This window comes from Aulostomus chinensis, chromosome 2, assembly GCF_037954235.1.
Source record: "Aulostomus chinensis isolate RoL2024-O1b breed Wild chromosome 2, RoL_Achi_v1.0, whole genome shotgun sequence".
NCBI classification, from domain to species: domain Eukaryota; kingdom Metazoa; phylum Chordata; class Actinopteri; order Syngnathiformes; family Aulostomidae; genus Aulostomus; species Aulostomus chinensis.
The window spans coordinates 34553466-34579526 of NC_141321.1; the positions used below are offsets into that span (position 1 = coordinate 34553466).

The window sequence follows — 26061 nt, forward strand, 5'->3', positions numbered from 1 at the left end:
CATTGGTTTGCCTGCATTATTCCAACGTAGTGAAGGGAGATGAAGCTGTTGGGGGGGGGGGGGGGGGTCTGCTTCAAGCTGCAGTTCTAAAGAGTCTCACTTTCTTGTGCTGCTACACTCGGTGGGTGTACTTTGTACCCCTTGGTTGCAGGTTCAAGACCCAGGTGAGCTGAGCACCCCTTTACCTTCACGCTGCTCAGACTCTGTGTGTGTGTGTGTGTGTGTGTGTGTGTGTGTGTGTGTGTGTGTGTGTGTGTGTGATGTCTTCAGAAGCAAAAGTTCCAGAAGTTATTCAACAGGCAGGATTAGATTTCATGAGCCCAGTAAAAGCGCAGCAGTTGTTTTCTTGAGAGACTTTGTTTTTGTTGTTGTAGATTTCCTCGTTGTCTCTCTGGGGCTGTCAATTTCCCCTCCTCTTCTTTTTTCTTCAAATCACTTGTTCTGCATTCCTCCCTCTATCAGTAACAGGTGAACAGTCTGGTCGGACCAGTTTTCTCTCTTCCCTTCTCTTTCTTCTTGTCTCCTCCCTTCTCTTCTCTGTTGAAAGTCTAAAACGTCTTTACAGAGAAGCCCCTGTGTTTCTGCTTCCCCGTCTCATTCCCACGCTCTGATGATGATATTAGATGTAGAATTAGAGATTAATAACAGCCTCAGGGCTGGCGAGCTGGCTTTCATCCTGTCCAAACCACAGCACCGCCGCCTCCTCCGTCCTGATGGCTTCTCCAGACCAAACGCTGAGCCTTCAGCAGGCCGGGGGGAAGTGAAGGTGCGGTGTGAAACTCAAACCAGGGTCGCCCTCTCAGTCAGCCTCCTAATAACGGCTGCTGTGGCTGGAGTTGCTCTGCTGGTCCTTTGAACAGGATTCCTGTGAGAGAAGTTTAATTTTCTCCTCTTGAAAGGTTTGACAAAGACCCCACAGGAGCCGCGTGACGGCTGCTCAGACGCAGTGATCGATCATTTCGGACAGCACCTGAACGTAGGTGTCTGCTGATCTCCATTCTTTTATTGTACTCAATATTTAAGTTAATATTTTATGACTTTGTATTTTATTATGATCTTTGGACATAGAGTTGTGTCCGGGGGAGACTGGTGTACCCACCGCTGCTGCTGGAGACACCTTTATTCACTCAATTAACATTTGATTCATCCGGTATATAATTGGACTCGTTCTGATGATGTAATCAGCTTTAAAAACAGACTTCAGAAGCACAACAGTGGAAATCACAGAAGTAGGAAGAGAGAAGTATGAAGACAGTGTCGGATCAAAAGGTGAGAGGTGTTCAGGGGAGTTGCGACATGTCGAGAGACGTCCCAGCTGTAAATGAGAGGGAGAGGTCCAGTGACAGACTGAGTGACAGCAGTGAAACCTCTCTGGACTTACAGGTTTGGGTGTGTGTGTGTGTGTGTGTGTGTGTGTGTGTGTGTGTGTGTCCTATTAGTCACGGGAACATGTTGGTGGTAAACCTGAGATAAGACTGCTGAGGTTTGTGTGTGTGGTATCACCTTGGAGGCGTTTGAAAAGCTGACAGCTTCATAAATTCTGATGGACAGAGAATACAGTCACTGTTTGCTATCTCACACACACACACACATACATACACACACATACACACACACACACACACACACACAAAAGGTATAATTGCAGCCTTATCTCTGCTGGGCAGTGAGTCCTCATCCTGAGCAAAGACACATAGACAAAGTATCTTGTAACCATGTTGACCAAATTACCTCACAAATAAAGACTATTGTTATTGTTATTAGTGTTATTGTTATTATCATTATCATTATTATTATTATTTAGACATGAACACACTTTTGGGAGGTCTCCTTTCTTGCCTCGGTGCATTCTGAGCGCCCTACAAGGTTAATTTGTGTCATTATTTTGTGATCAAACCAACCAAACGGTTTAATCACAAGCAAAACTTTCAGATAATCACAAACCCATTTGACTTTCAGTTTAATACAAAACCATTGCAGTGTTGAAAGTCTTGCTATCAGAGTTGTCGTTTGATTTCATGACCACAGGCCGAGCCTAAACTTCACTCTCACGCCTCAAATCAAAGCTTCAACCCTCAAACTACCTTTGACGGTATCTCAAAAAGGTGGGTCGACCAAGATGTCCTCCAAAAGTCCCTCCTCAGGCGTTTGCCGTGGTTTTAACCCTTCAGCATCATGGCGGGATGCTGCTCGCTTCTTCTTCAGCTCAATATTTGATTGGAGCTCACCAAAGAAGATGTGATGTCAGCTTCACTCCCACCCAGCCAGACATCTCAGCTCCATCCTGCACTTGGATTTACATCTCAGAGGCCACAGCAACCACTTCAGCATGCTATGCTCCGCCGCAGACTCGCAGACTGCCACCAGGATGAGGCGTTTTTGTAGTCCAGCAGGAAGTTAGCACGGCAGCAATGAGGTGTTTTTGCAGTCCAGCAGGAAGTTAGCATGTCAGGGATGAGATATCTGTGTGTAATTATGTTCAGACACATGGAGGTTGAACCATTTAACTCCTGGAGATGTTGGTGAAGCTGGAGGGAATAAATGCAGTGCATCCACTACAGTGCAGTGACGCAGGCCTGCGGTCCGGCTCACCAGCCAAGGATCGGCTCCTTGGATAAATCAGCCGGGTGGATGATAATAACAAGCCTGATTCTCCTTTTCTTCCCTTCCTCTTTTCTCTGTTCCCATCTTTTCTTTCCATCTCCTCTGTGTGCAGGGCGACATCTAACAACAAGGTCAAAGAGATGGTTCTGCTGGAGTTGAGCTACGTGAACTCTAACCTGCAGCTGCTGATGGGACAACTGGAAGGACTCAACAGCTCAGTGGAGGTCTACCAGAGCACCCAGTAAGTCCGCTGCTTCCGCCACCTACAAGCTGGACGAGGCCACTGCTCTTGTCCCAGTGTACGTGAGCAGGGAACAATCGGTGTATCCACCAACATGAACGCAGACTCCTGCAAAAATGGCGATTCACAATGACTGTAGCACAGAGATTGAAGGGGCTTCATGATGGAAGAAATAGATACAGAAAATGGGCAGAACACGGAACCTGCCTGAGTAACACTCAGCCCCAAGTCGCTGATGCAGCTGATGACCAGCATTCAGTGGAATAACGCTCTCAGATGACGTTTTCCAACATATTGTCAGCGTATTTACTGTCTGCCAGAAGCCGAACCTCCGTCCAGAGAACACTAAAGTGCTGCAGACACAAACAGGAAGTCATGATTCCAGTCCAAGACGCCTGATGACAGAGGAGGAGAGAGAGGGCGTGGAGGAGGGAAAAGAGAGAGACAGAAAAACACACAAAGCTCAAGTTTGTGTTGTTGTTGAACTGGACAGGCTGGTTAGTAACACAATAGACAAGACAACCACGAGCCAGTCGTAGAGTCAGATGGTGTCTCGTTCAAGGCTCTTCTGCGGGTGGGTGTGACACCCTGTCAGGCAGTCCTGGGTTCTTGTCCTTTCAAGATGAGCCAAAGGTGTGAAGGAGTGTTGAGTCCATGTGTCAAGAGGTTGTTGGGCTTGTCTCCGTCATGAGAGGACATGTGAACGGCTGCAGGGCTGTCTTGTGTCCCTACATCATAGATGTTTATAGAAGCCAAGTTCGATGTATCGCTGACGACAGTCAGACTGGAGATGCTGAGTCACCTTTGACCAGAAAAATGTTTCCAGCCTTGAGCCCCAGTGGACAATGGCATTTTTCTTTGAAGGAAATATCCCGAAACATCCGAGACGTTGCATCCATGTTAGGCGACGGTGACCTTGACTTGTCACCTCCAGAGCCTTTTCAGTTCATCCTTGAGTTCCAGTAGACGTTTGTGCCAAATTTGAAGAAGTTAACGAGATGGTAAATAATGACTCTGTTCCATCTCGAGTGCATAAAAACCTTCAAATCGTCACTTCGCTCGTATGTGCCTCCAGGTCCCTCAAAACACAAAGTCTCAGGAACGCTTTCAGGGAATTTGTTCCCATTTGGCACAAACAACTAAATGGTCAATGGACTCAGTTTATACAGCGCTGTTGTAGCTCTGGCACGGTTCACCAAGCGCCACGCTGCTTGATGGTTTCCCTCCAAACATGTAAAGGGGATTTTCTTACGAGCTCTGGGGAAGTTTTGTGCTGGAGTCTGACATAAATCTTGTGATGACCTTTTAAACCCCAAATACCAACTTTGGTTGGAACTAAAAACTCTGATTGGTTTATTTGGTTTGGGAGGTCTTAGTGCTGTAAGGACCCGGCGGTTTTAACCTGATTTTAATAAGTCACAGAGCGGCAGGAGTGGCACCGCCACACGCTGCTGACGCTGCCAAGGCCGCACCAGCTGACATGGCTTGTAGCAGGAGACTCCACTTGAATCTGGTACCTACTTGGTCCCCAGTCGGTGTTGCAGCCCCAGGCCTTCGTCCAGGTACATGCAGGGATCAGCACTGACCATTCTGGAGAGTCTGACCCGTGCATGAACGTGTCCCTCCCTTATTTTCAAGCAGGGAACTTTTTACACGGAATTCCATCTGAGACATTGGTTTCAGGTTTCAATTTTGATAAATTTCCTTCCATCATCACTGTAAGTGATAACATTTGTACAGGAAGTCGTGATGTTTCCAGGGAACGTTATCGACCTGTTGAAATCTTGCGTCAGTGAGGTCAAGGGGCAAAGCTGCTGCAGGGCCAGATGTGCAGCCTCTTTCTGTTTTGGTCGTTCTTGTTCCTTTATTGGAGCTTTTGGTCTTCTTTTAGGGCTGCACGGTGGTGCAGTGGTCAGCACTGTGGCCTCACAGCAAGAAGGTTCCGGGTTCGAGTCCCGGCTCGGGCGCGGGATCTTTCTGTGTGAGTCTCCATGTTCTCCCTGTTCCTGCTGAGTTCTCTCTGGTACTCCAGCTTCCTCCACAGTCCAAAGACATCAAGAGGGGACGAGGCTGATTGATACTCTAAATTGACCGTAGGTATGAATGTGAGTGTGAATGGTTGTTCGTCTCTGTGTGTTGGCCCTGCGATGGACTGGCGACCTGTCCAGGGTGAACCCTGACTCTCGCCCGTAGATGCTGGGATAGGCTCCACCCCCCCGCGACCCTTACTAGTAAGGAATAAGCGGAAGATGACGACGGATGGATGGATGGTCTTCTTTTAGCCAAGGAATTTGGCTGATGCATGTCTGCATGTATACTCATATTCTGTATGTTCTTGAATCAATGAGTCACTGAACAAATACCAAGCACACTCGGCAAAACAAAGACGCGACTCACTGCTAGTTCCACTGTGTTTTAAAGGATCTCGTTGCAGCTAAAACCAGTTTGCCACTAGTTTTAAACCCTGAATGTAAGTTCAAGTCAGACTTTACAACCAAACCTTCAGTGGACCGCTCATTCGACTGCACCCAAGAATCATGACATAGCATTGCAAAAACATTACACCCAACTTTGTCATTTGCTAATTATATGATATCGCTAGCTATAAAACAACAGCGTGTTGGCGGGAGCACGTTTCCTCGTTAAACGTGATCAGACGGCTTGGCCTACTTTTCTCACACGTCAGCGCCTGCTGGAGAAAGCTGCTGAAAATAAAATGTGCAAAGTAGCTACGACCACGTGTTCACGCTGAGAGCTCCATAAACGGAGAGCGGACAGGTGCAGGTCAGGTGTACGCACGCGGGAACATTGGATATGTTGAGAAAACCTTCCTTTGTGAGTTCCTGAGCAGGTGTCTGAGGGACCAGCAGCCACAATAGAGCAAGAGCCCCCCCCCCCCCCCCCCCCCCCCAGCCTGAAATACAACCTTAGTCCTCACCGGGGAAACAAAAACATATCGGCTCCTCTCTCAGGTTTTCCCACCAGGCTGCTGCCATCTGAACAGTGTCTCTCTGAGGTTTTTTCTCCCTCAGACCAGATCGAGCTGGTTTCTGTATGAGGTCATGCGCAACAGAAAGCACATTCATTATCTGTGACGAGAGCAGCACATGAACATCTTGTTGCTATGTTCCTGACGCTCTAATAATCAGGTAGAAGTACCAATGCAGCAAGGAGTACAGTGTTTATGTACTTCTATGTGATACTAGAGTTCTACAGTTCTGGCGGGTACATTCTTGACCCTGAATCAGCTGCTGACGTGAGGACGAATGAGTAGAGACTGGAAGTTGGAGGCATCTGCAGCCGTGACTGCAACTTTAACAGATGACACTGAGTGAAGTAATGTGTGCTCTTCAAAACTTCAAGGCCATTATACTACTATTCTGCTATATTTGTATACATATATAACTATACAGAATATTCAGAAAAAACAACATATGCAGGTCTGCAACAGAAAACGGTGTGTATGTTGTGACGGAGCGGCGTAACTCAGGTGGTAGAGTGGTTGTCTAGTAATTGAAGGGTTGCTGATTCGATCCCCGGCTCCTCCAGAGACGGCGTCCAAGGGTCCTCCAGCTAGATTCTGAATCTCTAACTGCTCCCGACGAGCGGGTTTTGCGCGGCGGCGTCTGTGTGGATGAGCTTCCAGTGCCAGGGAAGGGCGTTCTGTGACCGACGACACAAATCAAGGGCTTTAGCCCCAGAGTTGGCACAGACCGTGTGCTAGCGAAAACAAGCTAACAGGCTACAAGTGAGCTACATAACAGGCTTTTGCGTTTTCTTCTGTCTCTCTGGTGCAGGAGGATGTTCCTCATGTCGAGGACTCAAAAACAGTTAGTTTCTGTTGCCTTCTGGGGTCTTACTACTAGTACATAAAAAAAATAACAGACACCAGACATCTGGGTGTGGAAATGAGGCGCTAAACTCATAGCGGGACGTCCCGGGCAGGCACCAAAATGTCAAGAGCCTTGCTGCCAGGGTCCAGTCAGCTTAGCCTAGCACTAAGGCTACGCAGGGGAAACACAAAGTCCAGCCTGACTGCAGCCACAGGAAATCCCTGGTGAGACAGTAACATGTTCCTTTAAAGAAGACAGATAACAGGTTGATGTCGTGGTGCTGGTAGGCAGAGGAGGCTCAGTCTGTGGTCACTGGGGCTCCTGAGCCATGAGGCTCCCATAATTCACCTGTGTTATCTGGAGGGAGCAGAAACACATGCTGCTAAACAAAACAATAGCGTGACCCCACACGGTTTTGATGCAACATAAATGTGGTGTAAACCAGAGCTCATCTGTTTCATGTCTTCAACACTGGCACTTCAGTGAGGGGTTGGGAGATTTGTGTGTGTGTGTGTGTGGGGGGGGGGGGCAGGAGCTGTGGGAGGCTTTTAACATTTCAGATGCCTGGCTAGAGACCCCCCCCCCCCCCCGCCTGCAGCAGAGCGGTCTCCTGGAAGGATTACACTCTGTCTCACTCTGTCATTTGTGTTTCTGATGAATGAGGTTGCGTGTGATTCACCGGGCCAGCCTCCCTGAGGAATGCTGCCTTATCAGCAAGTGATGAATGAATGAATTTCAGCCGTCGTCTTTGTGTGTGCGGCTGCGGCCGAACATCGTCTCTCATCCCTCAGATGCAAACAGTCGAGACTGAAAGAGATAAGAGCGTCGTGACTGTTGGTAGCGCCAGCTTGAACAGCCCCGTCACTGAGCGTCGCCGGTCTCCAGCAGTGTTGAGCATGCTAGCAACACCAGCTAGTTTTCTCTCAGTAACCCCTACTTCTGCCCCATCTGTTGGGGGGTTGTGTTTTAACAGCAGCAGGTTCTACTTCCTCTGCGCTGATAACAAACTGAACCTGCTCTCCGTCAGTAGCAGGCATTTCCAGCTTCAAACTGATCCTGAACCAGAGGTTTACCTGCTGTTTATGGGCAGCGTGTTTCCTGTAAAGTGGAAAAAAGCACTGCCCAACGATTAATTAACCGAGCTTCATGGTCCACGCTGGCAGAGCCTCCGGGCCTCGTTTACCTCTAAATCCTGACTCCTGCTGGGTTTACTAGCAGCACCAGATGTCTAATCCAGACTTCCCCTCCATGTAGCGGCTCGAAACCAAACTTTCTCAACCGATGAAGGTGTTATTGATTTTTCTAGCTCCGTATTGATGATTGATCATCTTTGCAATATCCTTTGTGTCTGTGCAGTAACTATTATACAGCCGATATGTAAGTATAATTCTGTTGATTGTTGTCTCTGTTTGTGTCTTTTTGTGTTGCGTGCAGGGAAACAGCCAACATCCCGCTCATCGCTTTGGGCTTGAAGGAGACAAAAGAAGTTGACTTCTCGAGTCCATTCAAGGTACGGGAGGAAGAACCAACATTCCCTCCTGCTGACTGCTGTAAATGTTAAAGATAAACTCTTAAACGGGCGTTTCAGATGTTGATGATATCAGAGCGCTTGAGGTTAAACGTATCGCCAGGCCTGTGAACATCAGGGGTTTCCATCACCCAGAGGGGTTTGTGGGTTAGGAGAGCATGAAACGTCTGGTTGAACCTGAGATTTTTCTTGTGTCGCCGTCCATGATAACTACACCTAACATGACCTGGGGTGGGCGAAGCGTGCGATAAGAAGTCTCAACGTGGCGTCAGGGTAGTGTAGTGGTCGTTTGAGTTGCCTCCCGTTTGACAAATTAAAGCTCCGCCTACTGACAAATCAATTTTCTAGAAGAAGAACCTCACCGTGGTCAGATAAACACGTGCTCTACATAAATCATGAAAGACACAGGGAGGCGCTTCATTAGAAAGTGACAATGCTGCTGATCGGACCGCGAGCTCAGAGGCCAGTGGAAGAGGAAGCTTTGACCTGCTTACCCTTCATTACTGATGCAAATTAGCTGAAAATGAGTTACGTCAATCATCAGTGACACGAAACTGCAAAGCCATGGACGAGATCTCACTGACGAGGTCAAACCTCTGGTTGTTGTCACGGCTGACGTCCTGCTACCTTCGATCAAGGACAGGACTCCGCCGCTGGGACACAGCGGATCTGAACCCAACAGCTCACACGTTGACCCGCTTCAGGCTCATTAACGATTTGAACATTAACGAGTCCATTCTTTACTAATTTGGGTCACCACACCCATGCAGCCGCCATGATGTTAACCATCAGTTCACGCAGGAACAATGCCTCATCTGACGATAAAACTATTGTTTTATCTAAAGTGGGTCAGTAGGTGTTGAGGGCGTGTTGTCTTGTAGCAGCCAGCCTTGTAAAAGTCCACGTTTCCGGTGTTTGGCCGCTTCTTCTGGCTTGATGACAGGCGTCATGGACGTGTTGAAGCCAACTCAGTGAATAATTGCAGTCACGCCTCGGCCTGACTTGGCCTCTGTGTGCCGCTTCGGGAGTGATGTCACCCGGTGGGTTGGTCGTCAGAAAAGCCGCCTGGTAACAGAAAGGTCACAGGAGTAGCAGGAAACCTGTGTTTCATGTTTGTTATTTTTGTCACAGGATTTCATCTTGGAACACTACAGTGAGGACGGGAACTGTTTTGATGAGGAGATCGCTGACCTGATGGACCTGCGACAGGTAGGAGGCACTCTGTCTGCTAGAGAGCGGAACACGACATCGAGTCCCGGGAACATCGCCTCCCCCAAGCCAGTCACATTCATGACTGAGATTTTGGTGGTTCACAAATTCCTGCAGATCTGAACTAAATGGCCCCCGTTAGCTCACGTGTTTGGGTTTCTGTTTTCGCCACAGTGCTGCAAGTGTAAACACCCAGGAGCATACTTTCTCATGCACACGCAGCATTATCTGTAGCCAAGCAGATAGCGTTGTTCGCTGAGGTTGGGAGGTATCGGTGTCTGGGATCAGGGCCTCCACCCACGCACGATGCTGCTGGGTGGAATGTTTTACCAGTAGGAGTCTCTCAAATCAGAGGAGACGATTTCAGAAAGACGCCCACGAATCTTTGCCCCAGATTCTCGTGATAATCCACAAACCTCAACATCAACAGATTTGCTTTGCACTTGAAAACTGGTTCTGGTGTGTGTGAATGTTTATTTAGCTCTCGTTTTCCAGTGCAGATTTTGTGACATTTGTGTGTGACTGACAGGTTTGTGTGAGCTTGAACCTTCACTCTGGGTGACCACCAGAAGCTCACCGGTATCACCAGAACTATTTCCTCTCGTGTCACAGGCTTGTAGAACGCCAAGTCGAAATGAAGCGGGGGTGGAGCTGTTGGCCAAATACTTCAGCCATCTTCCTTTGATGGAGAGCCGTTTCTTCTCGCCAACTCGCATGACAGGCATCTTCTTCACATGGTACACAAGAACCCAGGCCAGAACATGAATGATGAGCCACATTCAAGCAAAGCTATCGCAGAACTCTTACCCATATGTCCTAGCCCCGTGTGTTCTAGCCCCATGTGTTCTAGCCCCGTGTGTTCTAGCCCCGTGTGTTCTAGCCCCGTGTGTTCTAGCCCCATGTGTTCTAGCCCTGTTTGTTCTAGCCCCGTGTGTTCTAGCCCCGTGTGTTCTAGCCCCGTGTGTTCTAGCCCCATGTGTTCTAGCCCCATGTGTTCTAGCCCCGTTTGTTCTAGCCCCATGTGTTCTAGCCCCGTGTGTTCTAGCCCCGTGTGTTCTAGCCCCGTGTGTTCTAGCTCAAATCAGCAGAACAGATTCTATCAGTGATTTTGTGGTTTTGAGCCTTCCTGATGAACAGACAGTGACCGCAGCTCCTGCTCCTTCAGGTACGACTCCTTCACCGGAGTGCCGGTGTGCCAACAGAACCTGTCACTGGAGAAGGCCAGCAACCTCTTCAACATGGCCGCCCTCTACACACAGATCGCCACCCGCAGCAACCGGCAGACCATCGTCGGCCTGAAGGAGGCCATCTCCTCCTTCCAGAAGGCAGCAGGTATGAAGAGAGGGATGGAAGTGATCAAACCTGATCGCACTGACTGTTGTTGTAAAGAACGGAGTGACACGGTCCTCTGTGCTTGGCTCCACCTCCGTCTCCTCCTCCTCGATGCTGCAGAGGCTTCTCCTGCCTCTCTTGTCATGTTCAGAGTTTATGAACTGTTTCCCCTCCCCAAAGATGTTTTGGAAGCTCAGATAAGTCTTGTTCGAATTATGACTTGGCAGTGCGAGCGATACTCAAGTATAATTACAGCTCTGACCAAGCCAGAGTTTTGGTTTAGTTGCTTTGATGGCTATAATTTAGTAAAGTAAAACAATTATACTTAAATGAGGAACGTCATTATAAAGAGCCATTAATAAACTGAACTTAGAGCTGATGCGTGTCGATGAGTTCCAGCTCCCTCGGCTCGTCAGACTTCTGCTGTAGTTCCCTTTAGCCAGAGAGGTTTACGGCGTGGGAGGAGCCACGCAGCTACGGCGGAACCTCAGATGAAGACTAGCCAGTCGGTGCTCTGTTATTAAGCTGTCTACAAGTTTCCTTCTGCCACTTTTTTAATCTGTAAAATAAGAAGGAGACATTCCCAGTTGGAATGCAGATGATCCTTCTGCTCCCATCAAACATGAAAACCTCATTTAAGGAGGTTTGTGTCTTGGCTGAATGTGAAAGAAGCGCAGTGACGTTGATCTCATGCGAGCAGCAGGCAAAGTGGAACCTTTGAAAGCATCTGTGTGTTCAGCAGTGAGGGCCGCCGCTCCAGCAGGCTGGTTTATCCAACACAACTGAGAATGAAGCAGGAGAAATGACTTCCCCCATCTCCACCACTGGTCGAGTCGCTTGACTAATATAGAGGACCTGTTAAGCTAATGGCCTGTTAGCTTAATTTAATAAAGCTTAACATCTTTATTTTTGGACTTTAGCGGAGTTGCATGATTCAAAGAGTTTTCTACTGGCGCCAGGCATCACTCAGGCATGGGGGGTCATCATCACAAGCAAAACCACGTGGAAAACAAATGGTTGAAGTCCCTATCAAGCAGTGCCGATGGGCACCACTTGCTGCTGGTTAACCTGTGCGGTGTGTGACTGAAAAGGTGAACCTGTAAGCGGCTGCCTCCTGCCCTCCAGGTGCCGACACGCTGAATGATGTAAATGAAAAAAGATACTGGTTTTTGTTTTGTCACATGGATCTGCTTCACTTTTGGTAATTCCTCTCCACTCTCAGCCTCGAGGGTTTCTCCATAATCTCGCTATGAGACAGAAACAAATGAGCTGATGAGGAGAGGATCTCCTGGGTGGAAACCACGTGAGGTCTGTGCTCACGGAGCTAAACAGGAAGCAGGCACGCAGGGTTCGCTGCTTGCAACATTTTTATTTTACTGATCCAAAGGTCTCCACACCCCAGAGCTCAGCGTCTCCACGTTTAACCTGCCGTGTCAGAGCACTGCAGGGGTGGCAGATTCTGACAGGACCTCCTGGAAGTTGGCGTCACCACCGCTGCCCTCAACAGAAGGTTAATGGGATTTTAAGGTGGATTTTCAATCACTGCAGAAAAATGAACCCCGTGGTGATCAAGATTTGAGACTTTGAAGGTGAAAACCTCTTTGGTGACTCTTGAGGCATCAATGCAAACGTGAGCCGATGCTCGCGCTACGCTGCAGACGCGACTTCAATCTTAAGACTCGTAACGGCTTCAGAATTCACGACTGTGGCATTTAGTGATGTACTTTATGAAGGAAGAAACATCTCAACATCTCAATCCAGTGTGAACCACAGACTGTGTCAGGAATTTAACTGAAACCCATTGAACTGGAGACGAGGGAACCGGAGCTTGAACAACGCAACTTACCTTAGGACGTCAGGTCTCATTGCCACGGTACTCTGCCCCCCCCAGGTATCCTGAACCAGCTGAAGGAGACCTTCACTCACACCCCCAGCTACGACATGAGTCCAGCTATGCTCAGCATGTTGATTCGCATGATGCTGGCTCAGGCTCAGGAGTGTCTCTTTGAGAAGATGGCCCTGCCTGGGATCCCAAACCAGTTCCTGTCTCTGCTCAAAATGGCCCAGGAGGCTGCGAAGGTGCGTAGCAGCTAAAGCTCCCGCTAGTTAGCTCCAGTAGTCGCAGCATTCTTTCCTCAGCTGTGCTCATGTTGCACAAGTGACGGTAAAGCAATGATGTCACCCCACAGTTCAGAGGCACTGCCTTTATGTCCTCTCTGACGGTCCGTCTTCTTTTTCTTTCCAGGTCTCGGAAATCTACGACCATGTCCATCAGTCCATGATCCAGACACCAGTCAAAGACAACGTCCCGTTGTTCTGGTCCACCATGTCTCAGGTCAAAACCAATCATTACCGCTCCATGGCCCACTACTTCGTAGCGTCGGCGCTGCTGGACCACCAGCGTAAGGAAACTGTACACTGAAGCTTCTGTACGGCCTCGATGTCAGAGGGACTGACGGGAATTTAATAGTTCAAATAACTTGGTGACAGAAATGCACGACCGGCATCCTGCAGTCGCTGAGGGGACAAGTGTGTCCTTGTCAGCGAGTTTTATTCCTGCAACTCACTGTGAAGTGAAGACACATGTTTTAATGTACTTGTTTTAGTGCAGTTTCCTGACTGTTGAGTTGTAAAACTGTTTTTCCGAACACCCTGGAAAACCTGATCCCTCTCTTAAAGTGCTGCATGGGCCGCTGGGTTGGTGATGGCAGATGGTTCGACTGAACCGCTGCTGGCCTCCACACGGTTACATAACAGCTATTTAGAGCCGCTCAAACACATTGGCTGTGGTCAGGAGAGGTCTGGTTTCTGGGAACTCTGGTCAGCGGTGGGCTGGACAGAGTGAGGAAGACTGCTGAGAGTTCAAGAGGAAAAAGATAGTTGGAGGGAGAGAGACTGAGTGGAAGGACCTTGGACGGTTGGCGGGGGTGATTACGTGTAGCTGTCGACATTATTGAGTGGTGGTGGGAGGGAGGATACAGGGAGGGAGAGAAGGATGTTTTTATGGTTGCAAATCGTCCTTCGGTGTACTTCTGGAGTACTTCAGTTCCATCAGTTTATGGTGAATTGCGTTGTTCAGCCTCTGGAGGAGAAAGAGTTCATATTTTAAACTTTTTCATGAAGTCTTTGTACTTTTCCGGTTTCCTGACTGCAGCACATTCTGGTTTATGGAAGTCTGAGCTCGCAACCCTGCATCCCTCCACACACGCGTGTACGGGGAAGAATGTATGAATGTTTAAAGTTTGAAGAAACTCAGCTAAAGGTCATCGACAGTTGGAGGGGTTACCAGGGGGCAGGTGAAATAACCGTCACGCTAGATTACTTTGGCAGTAACAACTCCTGACTTTGACACACCCCGTTTTTATTTGTATCCCCAAACCTGCCGGCGATGCCTCAGCTGACCACAGACGTTTCGGTGGATTCATTTATCGCTCATCTTTGCCCGGTGCAAATAAAATAGATTTTGTGATGTGGTTGTGAAAAGTGAATCAAACGCACCCCTGCAGGCGCTGTGTGTGTTTAGGAAGTGAAGATGAGACACTTCAGAGTCACAGGAGCATCTTTGTAGCTTGAATGGAGGAAGTGCTTTTCACATGCTGAGTTCCTCGGTTGTGTCCTTGCGTTGGTCCCTTGCTCTACCACCTAGTTAGAATGAAAGGGGCCTCCAGTCTTTTACCGGTTCTACCATTCCACTGTGGTTCCACTTCTTTTTGCATGGTTCTGGTGCTGGGGCTCCAGCTCGTCTCATTTGTGGCTACACATTTACAATCATAAATTTCAAGTTGCTGCCACGCTGGAAGTTCAATGAGACACTGAGGACGCTCGGGGCTGTCCGAGTGGGACGGAACTGAAAGGAGGCACAAGAGCGAAGCAACTCTGTGTTTGGCAGCTCATTAACGGATTCCTGTGTGAATGAGGACAACAGAGCAATTAACCACAGGACGGTGGAGTGGACCGGGCCCACGTGAAGGGCCAACAGAAGCCTGCTGCAGTAAACACTTGAACCACAAACAAATCCGTTCCTCTGTGAGCGACGCTGCCTGACGTTCTTCCACATAGCCGCTGAAATTAGTGGACCGGGTTTTGTCATTTTTACTGAGCAGATATTTGCTGTGTGTCCAAAATGTAGACTTTCAGATGGTGAAAATGTTTGTAGTCAAGGCCCATGAATGTAACTGGAGCCATTTGTTTCAGATTTGATGCTTTTTTAATATTTATGAAATGTTTAAACATCTGTTCATGGTCGTGATTTTGTATTGTTTGTGTGTCCAGTGGGTCCCAGCGATGATGAGGACCAGCAGGAGAAGACCTTGTCCCAGGTCTACGATCGTCTTCCTGAGGGACGCTCTCCTCTGGACATCCTGAAGAAGAAAGAGGAACGTGAGCGCATCGGTAGGAGCGATCACACAGCAGAGCAGACTGAGGAACCTCCACCTTCTTCTGACGAACCTTCACTGTAACGTCTCCTTCCTCTTCCCAGGTAAAGCCCATATCCGCCGGGCCATCCGGGGCCACGAGGAGGCTCTGAGAATCTACGGGTTGTGCTACCACTTGAACAAACTGGAGATCCTGCAGGACATTTTAAAGGCCAGTCACCAGCGCTCGCTCAACAAGTACACCGACCATGAAAGTGAGGAAGAGTTCTGCGACTACATGGAGGCTCCAGACATCATCTGTGAGTGTTTAACAGAACCTGAGTGATGGGAGACAGGCTGCACAGACTCACACCACGTCTGTCCTATCTGTCTGTCTGTCTGTCTGTCTGCCTTGAAAATATTTGCCAAAGGAACATTTACAGAAGAGAACTGCTTTCACCTGGAAAAATAAAATTCCCCGTTTTTCAGAGTGATGGAGATCATTAAAAAAAACACCTTTTTTGAATGAACGAGCTAAGTTGATGGGATCAGTCTCGTATTGACAGTTTGATTTCTTTCGGGTCAAGAACGAAACAAATATGCTAATTTTGTGTTTGCTGTGAAACTGCAGAGGACTCACGAGTGTCTGAGCAGGACTGCGAGGTTTAGACTCTGAGCGGCCGACCAGGGCGACGGCTTCTCTTCTTCGGTTGACATAGAAACTGACCCGTGCTCTCAGTGTCACCACAACAAACACACACACGTGGTGGGGAGTGTGGGTTTGTGTGCTTTTGTCTCTTAGGAAACGATATATTGTGCACCACACCTGTGATAAATGACGTTTATTTCCTGGTAGCGATGATGTCATGTAAGCACTGCCAGCGCCCCGCCCTCCCCTCCTCAGGATAACCATAGAGATGTGACATCAATGTTGGCTGACAGCTTTATTTTCCTGATTCTTTCAGCTAAAACTGAGAATAAAGCTGAGATGGAGGTTCCTGCGGCTACAAAGGTGAAAGTCACCGACTTTTTCCAGAGGCTGGTATGTGGGCTACTAATCCTTCACTCACATTGCTGTGGTTTTTCATATATTCATGCTGGCTGGTTGATTTAGGAATCGATACTAAATGGCTCTGGATTTTAAGAAGCGTACTTGTTTTTTAACACACAGAGTTTATTTGTATTATTTCTAACTTGGCCCGACCAGAGGAGAGTCTCCAGGAGGTTTTGGCACACCCGACCGCCCGCTCATCCAAATCTTCTCTCATTTCTAAAACCTCCTGGACGTTCATCCCAGTGACACACTGAGCACTAACCGCGGAGGGGCTGAGCTGCTGAGCTGCTGGCTCCAAACAACTCTGCTTATTCTGGGTTTCACACACAAGCAGGAACAGCAGATCCATTTACATTCACACTAGTATTCCACCATTATTCCAGAAACAACCACATTCCAGCTTGGATGAGGATCATGTGGGATCTTGGGATTTTATTCGGGTACAGCTCACGTCCTCTGGACTGTTTACGGCCGCACGTGCTAGCACAAAGCTACCGGCTAAACTGCTAACAAGTGAACTACTCATAACTTGTCTAAGTTCCTGAAGTGCTGTCAGTTTTATTAAAATCATTGTTATAACGAAGTAAGAAAACAGTAGAACAACGCTTGACATCCCTTACTCTCCGCCCGTGGAGGCCCATGAGGAGAAGTGACTGTTGTAAAGCCTCATTGTACCTGACAGGAAGGAAACCACGCCAGCAAACTGTCACTCCACCCTTTGCCTTCAGTTCCAGCCAGTCAGAGTTCTCACAGCTGCTGTAAACAAGATGAGTTGAATAGTAATTTTCTTTGGCCATGTAAACAACATGTAAACAACCAAGTCAGAATGTTGTCATTTTCAGAATAAGGACAGTTATAAAAATGGAATATTGGAAACAAAGTGACGACACCTACAGTTGTTGGAGGAAACCCCCATCACTTGTGCGCTGACTGGGCTCCTCACGTGCCAGCCTCCGGCAGCGACCACTCTCTCATGGCTGGTCGCTGGAACTGTCACTGCTCTCAGGTACCAGAGCGAAGAGCAGGTGACAAATCCTCCACAAACAGCCTTGAAACTAACGAGAAAGGTCAGAGGTCGCAGACGGCAGGCGTGATAGACTTCTGTCTCTGTCTCCCACACAACCAGTGTGGAGATGGTTGAAGGAGCCGAGTCAGCAGTTGTGTGTTCTAAAGGATGGACAGCCAGGATTCAGCGGAGGGGAGATTTTCCCACCTGATAAAATGGGAGTGTTGACTGAGCCAGTAGGGTCGGTTCTTTCACATGAATAAATGATCTGATCAACAGAATAGGAAGCAAGCCTGTGGTCACTTGGCCTCTTTGGCTGGTCTCTCTTACCACACGCTTCACAGTCGCACTTCCCTCAGAAAGTCTATTTTGACTTTCAAGGACTTAAAAATAAGTATCTTGGGCTGTCGGTTTCTATTAGCTTCCAACTCTTTTCCACTGTGTGGGAAAAGCTAATGGAGACTGACGGCTAACAACAGAAAAACATGGGGTTACACTCTGAGGGTCATTGTGCGGGATGATCCACGCCTGTCGTCTTTATTCAGCCCAGCGATCAGTAATCCGGCTCAGACGGCCGCTGCAGTTTGGCGCAGCTATGGATGAGGCACCTCCTCGTGTCTGGAGCGTTTTGCAGTTGTTTGTAGGTAATGAGGCGCCAGTAGCTTCAAGCTAAGGCTCTGGGCTCTGAGCTGGTCTAAGAATCTCTTTCAGTGATGGAAACCCTCTAGTGGCCTTGTTTGTCTCACTCGAAGGGATTCGGGACGGAACTGTGGGTTTGGTGTAGTTGCGGTGGTACTTGCAGCCATGTTAACCCCGGCATCCTCTGTCTCCACTCAGGGGCCTCTGTCAGTCTTCTCAGCCAAGCAGCGTTGGACAGCCCCACGGACAATATGTCTTCGTCCAGAGGACAGAGACCTCGGCTTCACCCTGAAGGGAGAGTCACCAGTTCAAGTGGTCTCGTTGGACCCCCTGTGCCCAGCTGCTGTGAGTACTCCCACTCCCCTCATCTCCACGTCCCAGACGCGTCGGCGGGTATTTTAGACATCAGCTGATATTAGTTCAGCGTTTTGAACACCATCAAGCTCTCTCAGCAACTGATGACACCAGGAAGGGGCGGGGCTTAGAATATCCAGCCTGTCAACGACAGCAGAGGAGAAGCCCAGCACTGACAGCATGGGCGTTGATGAGGATTATCACGGTGCTGCCATGTTTGTCAGGCGGTTTGTCATATTTTCTAATTAGTTGGAGCAGATTGTCTCAACAAAGGCATGTGGAAGCGCCGGGAGGCGGTCTTGGTAGCTGAGCAGCAGGAGAGGTTCGAGAGAATCACCTCAAAAACACATCGTCATCTCTTCCCAAACCCCTGAACGCTCCATCGAGTGTAGCTTATGGGACCGACTGAATTTCATGTGTACTCGGAGGACAGAGTCACCATAAACGCCTGTGGCTGAGAGCAACATTCACCGTCTTTACATGGGTTTTTCACGACGCAAATATCACGTGAACAGATAATAACCACGTCTGTTAGGATCAACGTGTCAGACTGGAGGAGCAGGACCGCGCCAACACCATCAGCCGCCTGCCAGGACAGGAGTTTGGACTTTTCAACGGATGTAGTTTATTTTTGTCTCAATCAGGTACAGCCAGGCAGCAGGAAGGTGTGTCAGGCAGGTCGCCGGTCCTGCATGAGGGCCCCGGTGGAGGGGAGGCCTGTCTGCTTGGTTAAATATTTGATTGAGAACACAGGAGATATTTCAGGTCTGGTCAAACGTTAACAACAGCCAGGAGCAGAGTTGCTCAATATGACCTGGGGGGGGGGGGGGGGGGCATTACTCAGGCATACTGAATATCAAATACCTTTGAATCCTTTATCTGCTTTGTGAACGTTTGATTAAACAGTCATTCCAAGAAACCTTAATGGGATTCGCCCCCCCACCCCCACCCCACCCCCAGCCACTCTGGCTACTAATTAAATTAAGAAGCGGAGTGTATTTACTCTCTACAATCCTCTCAGTCTGACAGCTCATTAGGAGGCACTGACAAAGCGTAGACTCTGATTAAGGCCTGCAGGCTACGCAGTGAAACAGATTAGTAGTATTACATAAACCCAACCAGGTCAAACGCTTTAGAACTTTAATACCACACAGAACTGGGTTTTTATTCAGAACCAGCCGATTGTTGTCCTGCCTCTGTTGAGCATGGATCAAGTTATCAGACAGAAAGAGCCGTGTAGATAAGACCCACGGATTTCCCACGGAGGAAAAGTTGTGATCCTGCTACACATACACACACACACGCACACGCACACACACACACACACACAAACACACACACACACACACACACATACACACACAAACACACACACACACACAAACACACACACACAGCCAGCCTGTAAAGAAGAATTGATTTCCCAGACTGAAGTGTTTGATCTGTGGAGCTGAACTGGGGACTCTGACCTGGTTTCCACTCAGACCAGCCTCCTGTCTCACTGAGCTCTTCTCTCACCTCTTCACCTCCTTCTTCTGCAGGCTGAAGGGCTCAAAGAGGGCGACTTCATTGTTGCCGTGGGCGACACTGACTGCAAATGGATGAGCGTGAGCGATCTGATGCGGCTGCTGAAGGATGTGAACGAGGAGGGGATCGATATCAAGGTGGTCAGCATGATGGACAACAACCCTCCCATGGTACGTTGGGTCCTCTCCCTGCGTGAGCTGAGAGCCGCTGCTCTCCTTTAGGGACAAATCCTGACAGCAGAAGTGTGTTTTCCTTCCAGGATCATGCAGCATCGTCAGGGTTTTGAAATTCCTCTGATGTGGAGTTTCCTCCCGAGGTAAAATGGTCTCTAGTTTTCCATGTGAACAGCTTCACTGGCCTCTGTGGCTGTGAAAGGAGCCTCCGGGGAATCTCTTTAAATATCCAGTTGTGTTATTGTGCTGCGTTCCAGCTGAACTGAGTATTTCTGAGTCCCCGGTTATGAAGGTCGACTGGAACCCTCGAGGTCGGACTTCTACTTTGAGATGAACCCTGGGACCGTAATTCAATATGGCTGCTCCTCATCAGGAGTGTAACCCTTTGATCCTATGCTATCGTTAGCATTTCGTGTCTCACTCAGTCAGTTGTTGTGTTCATCGTTGCTACGACATTGTTGTCCTCCTCTGAGACCACCTGGAGTGTTTTGATGCACCGCTGTCACAAACAGCTGAGGTCTAGTTTTAGACTTCTTTGTTGTTTGTCATAAAATTCGGAACGTTTCTTGATGAAGTGAATCTGCTCCTCAGGTTTTGAACGTTTCTATTTTTGAATCCCGCTGCCTCTTATTTCATACCAGCTGAAAATGAAAGGAAGCTCAATGGTTTTGTGTCCCTGGCTTGTTGTTGACCTTGTTTGAACGCTGACCTGGACGGCTCTCTGACACTGAGAGTTTGTCTCCCTGGGCAAAGATCAACTCTGACACCACAAAAACTTCTACTCTCTTTACTAACTGTCCATCTCCGTCTGCACAGCCCACCAAGAGCGCCACCTTCTGTGGAAACCTGCCGAAGACCTACTCCATGATTTGTCTGGCCTACGACGATGATGACAAGAACCCCAAGTCCCGCAAGGTATCCAAGAAGTCCTCCTTCATCAGCTGGGGTCTGAAGAACCGGCTGAAGAGCGCCAGCACCCTCAGCCTCCCCACAGCCGACCAGTCGGGTACCCTCCCCTGGAATAAACCCTGCCCCACCTTCCCCAGCTCCAGCAGCTACAACGACAGCGTCCTCTACTGAGCTACTGTGGCTGCACTGTCAGCTAACGTGCAGTACACATATTGAACCTGCGAAGGCTGTAAATAGTACTGTGCTGTACCCATACTGGACCTGCTGTGGTACACTGGAATACTGAGCTGTAGTCCTTCTGTGTCGCCATCTCTGAGAGCCACTGTGGAAAGTCGCTTCATCAAATACTGAACGTGGGTGCTGTGGTTGGCACTGGAGCACCCTCCCAGTGTAGCTGAGTACCTGAAATAAACAGAGCTGCGCAGCAAACACGCTGGGAGCTGTATCATGCCAGTACGTGTACAACACAGTACAACTGCACTGTGGGGAAAACATACTGGTTATCATTCCAGGCTATAAATAAACCGGCAGCGAGACAGACTCCTAAGTCGAACTGTCATCTCAGTTCATTTTCTAGAAACACAGAGTTGAACACACCCAGTGTTGGTTTCCCTTTGACTGCGAGGGGAATAATTAGACTGTGGCTTCAGTGGTCCCTTGTTTTGCTCCATTGTGTGCTGATGTAGCTGTGCACTGTGCAGTTAGAAGGTCCTTCTGTGCCCTCAACACCAGTCTGCTTCATGCTGTACATGTGAGCGATTGTTGCAGCCGGGGTCACTTTGGCCTTTCACATACAGATTTCCTAACGAGATATGAAGATGTAAATGTTGCCACGCATTATTGAGGGAAAACATATTTTAATGTTGCAGTTATTTTTTTTGTCTGGGGAGAATTGATGAATGCAATGTTTTATAAGCTGCTAGAAAAAAAATCACACGTATACTTTATGTAAAAATTGTCATTTTTGTATTTGTGAGAGACAGCCTTGGGTGCCAGTTCTGCCTTCCTGTCCCTGGTACGTCAGGATGTGCCACCACCATCTCATCTTTGAAGTTGTGAGCGTGGAGCACTCGAGCTGTTAATGTGAATCCTGATGCGGTTGAGGGTCGGAGGGAAGCGTGTGCTGGCTGACGGCGCTGATCAAAGCCAGGCTTCACCTCTCCACCTCTACCTGTCTTTGTTCTTGTCACATCCCACATTTTACTGACACTTGGCAGTGTTGGACCATCTCTTTATCTACAAAGTAGATTCTTGTACACATTTGATAATCAAATTATTTATGTAATAAAAAAAATACTCAAAAATATATATATATATGTACCTTTTAAGCTATAGGTGTCTGAACTAGTTTGTGAAAGTTGTGAATTTTTGCACGTTGGATTTCTCGGTTGGTTTCTTGAAGGAATGTATTTTACTAGCCTTGCTTAATCCTTTGGTGATCTGGTGTATTTTGCCACGATGTGTAAAGACGTTCTAAATGTTCTTAAGCAGTAACACTGAGAAGATGCTACACTCTTTCGTGTCTCTGTTGACCTAAATACGGTGTATGAAGTGCCATTCATGCTAAATCATGGAAGAAATGCCACAGCTGATGTCTAACAGGAATGTCCTGTCGTTAATAAGTGTTCTTCCAGACGTGTATGAGCTGCACACGCAGCCGGTGAAGGAAGCGGTTGTTCTCTAAAGGTCTCAGCTTTCTTTTACGTCTTAATTTGTGCCGCTTGGTCAGTGTGGTGTGAGTGCTTTTCTGGCACGTCGTCTTATGTTAACTCAAATCTTAATAAAAGGGGGACAAAAATGTTCTGTATTGTATTTTTCATGATTATATTTGCATTTATGGTTATTTTAGCGTTTGGAGCCAGCAGCAGGTGGGAATGACTGGGTGGGGGTAACAACTCTAACCACAGCTCTGACTGGGGATCCTGTGGCAGTCCCAGGCTAGTGTGGAAATGTAGTCCCTCCTCCTGGTCCTCAGTCTGCCCCGCGGCCGCCTCCTACCACCTGGATCGCCTTCCTCGTGGCATCCTGACCAGATTCCCAAACCACCTCAACTGGCTTCTTCAGACACAGAGCAGCGACTTTGAGTCCAAAACTCCTCTCTTGGGCTTCTGCAAACTTCTCAGACACCCACTGCTTTGCCTTTGTCGCAGCCAAGGCTGCTGTCCCCTGAACCCCTGCCTTCAGCACCACCCTTAGGGCAACACGCCCGACCCCAGCGGTTCTCCCTGGAGGAGGTGGATCTTTGGGGTTGATGTTCCTGATGATGTCACTATAAGGTCAGACTCTCCTCAGTGTTGGAACAAGAACGTGGATGTTTTAGGAATCTAAATCCCTGACGTCTAATTATAGGTGTCTTTCTCCCAATATTCCAGACTAAAACACTGGAATTTACATTTACAGCCAAAAGAGGGAAAGGCGTTATTATGCAAAGCACAACAAACACATTTGTCATGACACGTTAATCACAACTTTGTTTCTTATATTATAAAAAGTTTATCTGATCCGTTCATGCCAAGAACATGTCAACATTATAGCTGCATGTCCATCCCGTTTCCTGCTCTTTATCATACTGTTTATGATAGACAACATAACCTGTGCAGTGTGTGAGAGCAAGGAAGAGCACCCAGACAGAAGCTGTGGACATGTGGTGACTTCCAGAGAATCAGGTAAGAACTGAGAAGTAGACTACACCAGCCACCAACAGCTGGATGTACTGGAGGAAAAGGTACAATAAAGTAAAAATCCCCTTGAAAATACATATGTACAGATACCCTTACACAGTACTTGAATAAAAATAGTCGCCCCCCCCCCCCCCCCCCCCCCGTCTGTGCCTCCCGAAGCTGCAAAACCGTTTCAAATAGGACTCAGTAGAATATTCGAGGTCAACATATGGTTCCACAACAATAACAACCTGTCCTATATTTGATTACTCATGAAATGAAAAGGCCAAGTAAACAATGACGTATTTGGTCTATCAAAACACCCACAGGTGAGCCCGGGGCACACAGTGAAATCCGGTACTACACCGCCCCCTGACGGCCCAATCAATGAATAACATGGACGTCGTTGCTAAGTAAATCAAACTCGTCTCTTATTGGCTGAAGTAGAAGCGACGAGCCAATCACCACGGCCGTTGATGTGAGGTTGAACCCGACACAGAAGCGTCTGGATACCGGAGTCCGTGGAAACACTCGCCGTCTTCTCTGAGTCAACGACAAAGAAAATCCTGACATTATTTCGTAGGAAACGCGAAGTTTTCGGACGTCGCCGGTGGAATGAACCGGAAACGAGTCGAGTTTGCCTTGTGACAAACTAGTCGAGTCAAAACTTACTTTCCAACATGCTAAAATTCAGCTTCAGGAGGGAGAAAGACATCGAATTTGTAAGTTTCACACTCATTTTCCCTTTTAATATCCAGCTAAACGCGTTTCGTTGCTATTGCTAGCTGTTGGGAGTCAAAGGCTAGTCCGGTGCACGCGGTAGAAGTTAGCTTACGAGCCAAGATTCATATTTTCATTAATACTCAGCAATATTAGTCCTACTGTTACTGCGGCACTCGCATTGTGGTATACTCATCCCAGAGTTTCTGACATAAAAAAATAAACCGAGGGATTTCTTCACCTCCAACTTGCTGGAGGAAAAGTCAGTCAAGCTACCGCTGAAGCCGTCAGCGAGTTTGGGTAGGAAGTCGCGCTTCTACCCTGCAGAAGCAAATGTCGATGTGTGTTGTGACGTCCTGACTGACTCCTCCCACCCGTTTAGCCTTCGTTCCTGCCAGCACGAACTTGACCACCACCACATTACTCAGTGTAATTACTGTGTGTGTGTGTGTGTGTGTGTGTGTGTATGTGTGTGTGTAGAAGCACATAGCTCCTGGTTTGATCCCTGCTGCCTCCATTGCTCCCAAAGCTGCTGTGCCTCGTACCCCACCCCCACGCAGCCCAAACCCCTCACCTGAGAGACCCAGGTACCCAGCATCTTAGAGTTTATGTGAAGTTTGATGCCACACTTTTAACTTTAAATGAAATCCCATTTGGTTAATTGCTTATCATGTTTAGTACTCATTCTTTTCCCGTTGCCCCTGAACTGTGGTGTTTTGAGGAGTAAACTTAAGGGCAAGTCTGCTGCTGTGTGGGAGCCAGTCATTGACCCCAGCGGCTCCTGGTGAATCCATACTGTTGATGTGGACAGAAAAAAGAAGCTGTGATCTGAAATTATGAAGTGATACACATCAACACGTAGTTTGTTAAAAATGCTGCAGCAACTGCGGGCTTTCTTTCTTACAAATTGCTCTTTTCCATCCACAGATCAGCTTTAGCTGCTGCCATCTTGTCTTCTTCACTCACTGGACAAACATGGGCCATCCCTCCTGCCCGACCCAGGTCTTTCTCCGAAACGGATCGATCGGAGTCCTTCATATCTGAACCGAACTTCAGCACAGCGCTTTACAGACGGTAAACAACCTCTTGACTCCAGTCTGAGATCACAACATTTAAGACGGGGGACCAGAACTGATGATGTTGAGATGCTTTGGGTCTTGTATCAACCAAGCTTGCCAGAGAAGAATAGGTGGTTCCAATGGTCCCAAGGGGTGTATCATAATGACCCAGTTCTTACTGCACAGCTGGTCCGTCCTTGACGACCAGTAGAGGTATTTAAGTAACAATTCTAGGACGATCTGGAACTTACACCAGAAGTGGATAATGCCAAGCAGTTCCTCTTTTTTCCTCCTTCATTATTTCTTTGTGACTCTAGAATGCAGAAAGAGCCAGCCATGTGTCTTTAGCTTGAAGCTAATGGAGACTAACAATAACAAAGCTGTCAAAAATGATCTGTCCAAGCTCTCAAGGTCATGCTCAGGTGTGACCCACGACTTCTTTATCACGCTTCTGTTCTCAGTTCTCCACAAACTGTTGTTACCGTGAGCAAGAGCCTGCGTGTTCAGTTGAATAAGCCAGCTGGCCATGTTTGATAGCGTCAAGCTAAATATGTAGCTGACTCTTTCTGCATTCTGGAGTCACAATGCAGGATGGGAAAAATACCTGCGTGAGCTCAAGACTCCTGTGAGTGAGTACTTGAGAGGCAAATATATATTTTATGGGTAAAGCGATCACTTGAAGAATGGTTGATAAGATGTGGGATATGAACTTGAAATAAAGTGAAAAAATAAAAATGCTGTTTAGGTCTCTGTTTAGGATTTGACGCTTTGTTTTTGCTGTTGAGCAGAAAAGTCCAGGACCTGCGGACTGAAAGACTGAAGCTCAGGCTTGTTCCTAATCAGCTGGACCCTCATGTTG

General features: G+C 48.0%; 2 protein-coding genes across 6 annotated transcripts in view; both read left to right on the plus strand.

The window, feature by feature from the left end:
- The window catches only part of rhpn2 (rhophilin, Rho GTPase binding protein 2), a 37030-nt gene extending 15233 nt beyond the window's left edge, over positions 1–21797 (plus strand). For 2 of the 3 annotated variants that reach the window (XM_086190686.1, XM_086190681.1), the window contains exons 3-15: positions 2717–2845; positions 8113–8188; positions 9338–9415; positions 10028–10152; positions 10581–10747; positions 12639–12826; positions 12993–13149; positions 15020–15139; positions 15228–15422; positions 16068–16144; positions 18000–18146; positions 19697–19852; positions 20672–21797. In XM_086190686.1, coding sequence (XP_086046812.1) covers positions 2717–2845; positions 8113–8188; positions 9338–9415; positions 10028–10152; positions 10581–10747; positions 12639–12826; positions 12993–13149; positions 15020–15139; positions 15228–15422; positions 16068–16144; positions 18000–18146; positions 19697–19852; positions 20672–20935 — 1879 coding nt within the window. In that variant the 3' untranslated portion in view covers positions 20936–21797. The remainder of the gene's footprint in view (positions 1–2716; positions 2846–8112; positions 8189–9337; positions 9416–10027; positions 10153–10580; positions 10748–12638; positions 12827–12992; positions 13150–15019; positions 15140–15227; positions 15423–16067; positions 16145–17999; positions 18147–19696; positions 19853–20671) is intronic. The other variant, XM_086190683.1, reaches the window with a different exon arrangement.
- A 2079-nt stretch (positions 21798–23876) lies between these two features.
- cep89 (centrosomal protein 89) overlaps positions 23877–26061 on the plus strand; it is a 43295-nt gene continuing 41110 nt past the window's right edge. For all 3 annotated transcript variants that reach the window (XR_015110804.1, XM_086190741.1, XM_086190728.1), the window contains exons 1-3: positions 23877–24146; positions 24625–24731; positions 25072–25218. Coding sequence is in view for 2 of the 3 variants with exons in the window: in XM_086190741.1 (XP_086046867.1) it covers positions 24105–24146; positions 24625–24731; positions 25072–25218 (296 nt within the window). In the remaining variant the exon portion in view is untranslated. The remainder of the gene's footprint in view (positions 24147–24624; positions 24732–25071; positions 25219–26061) is intronic.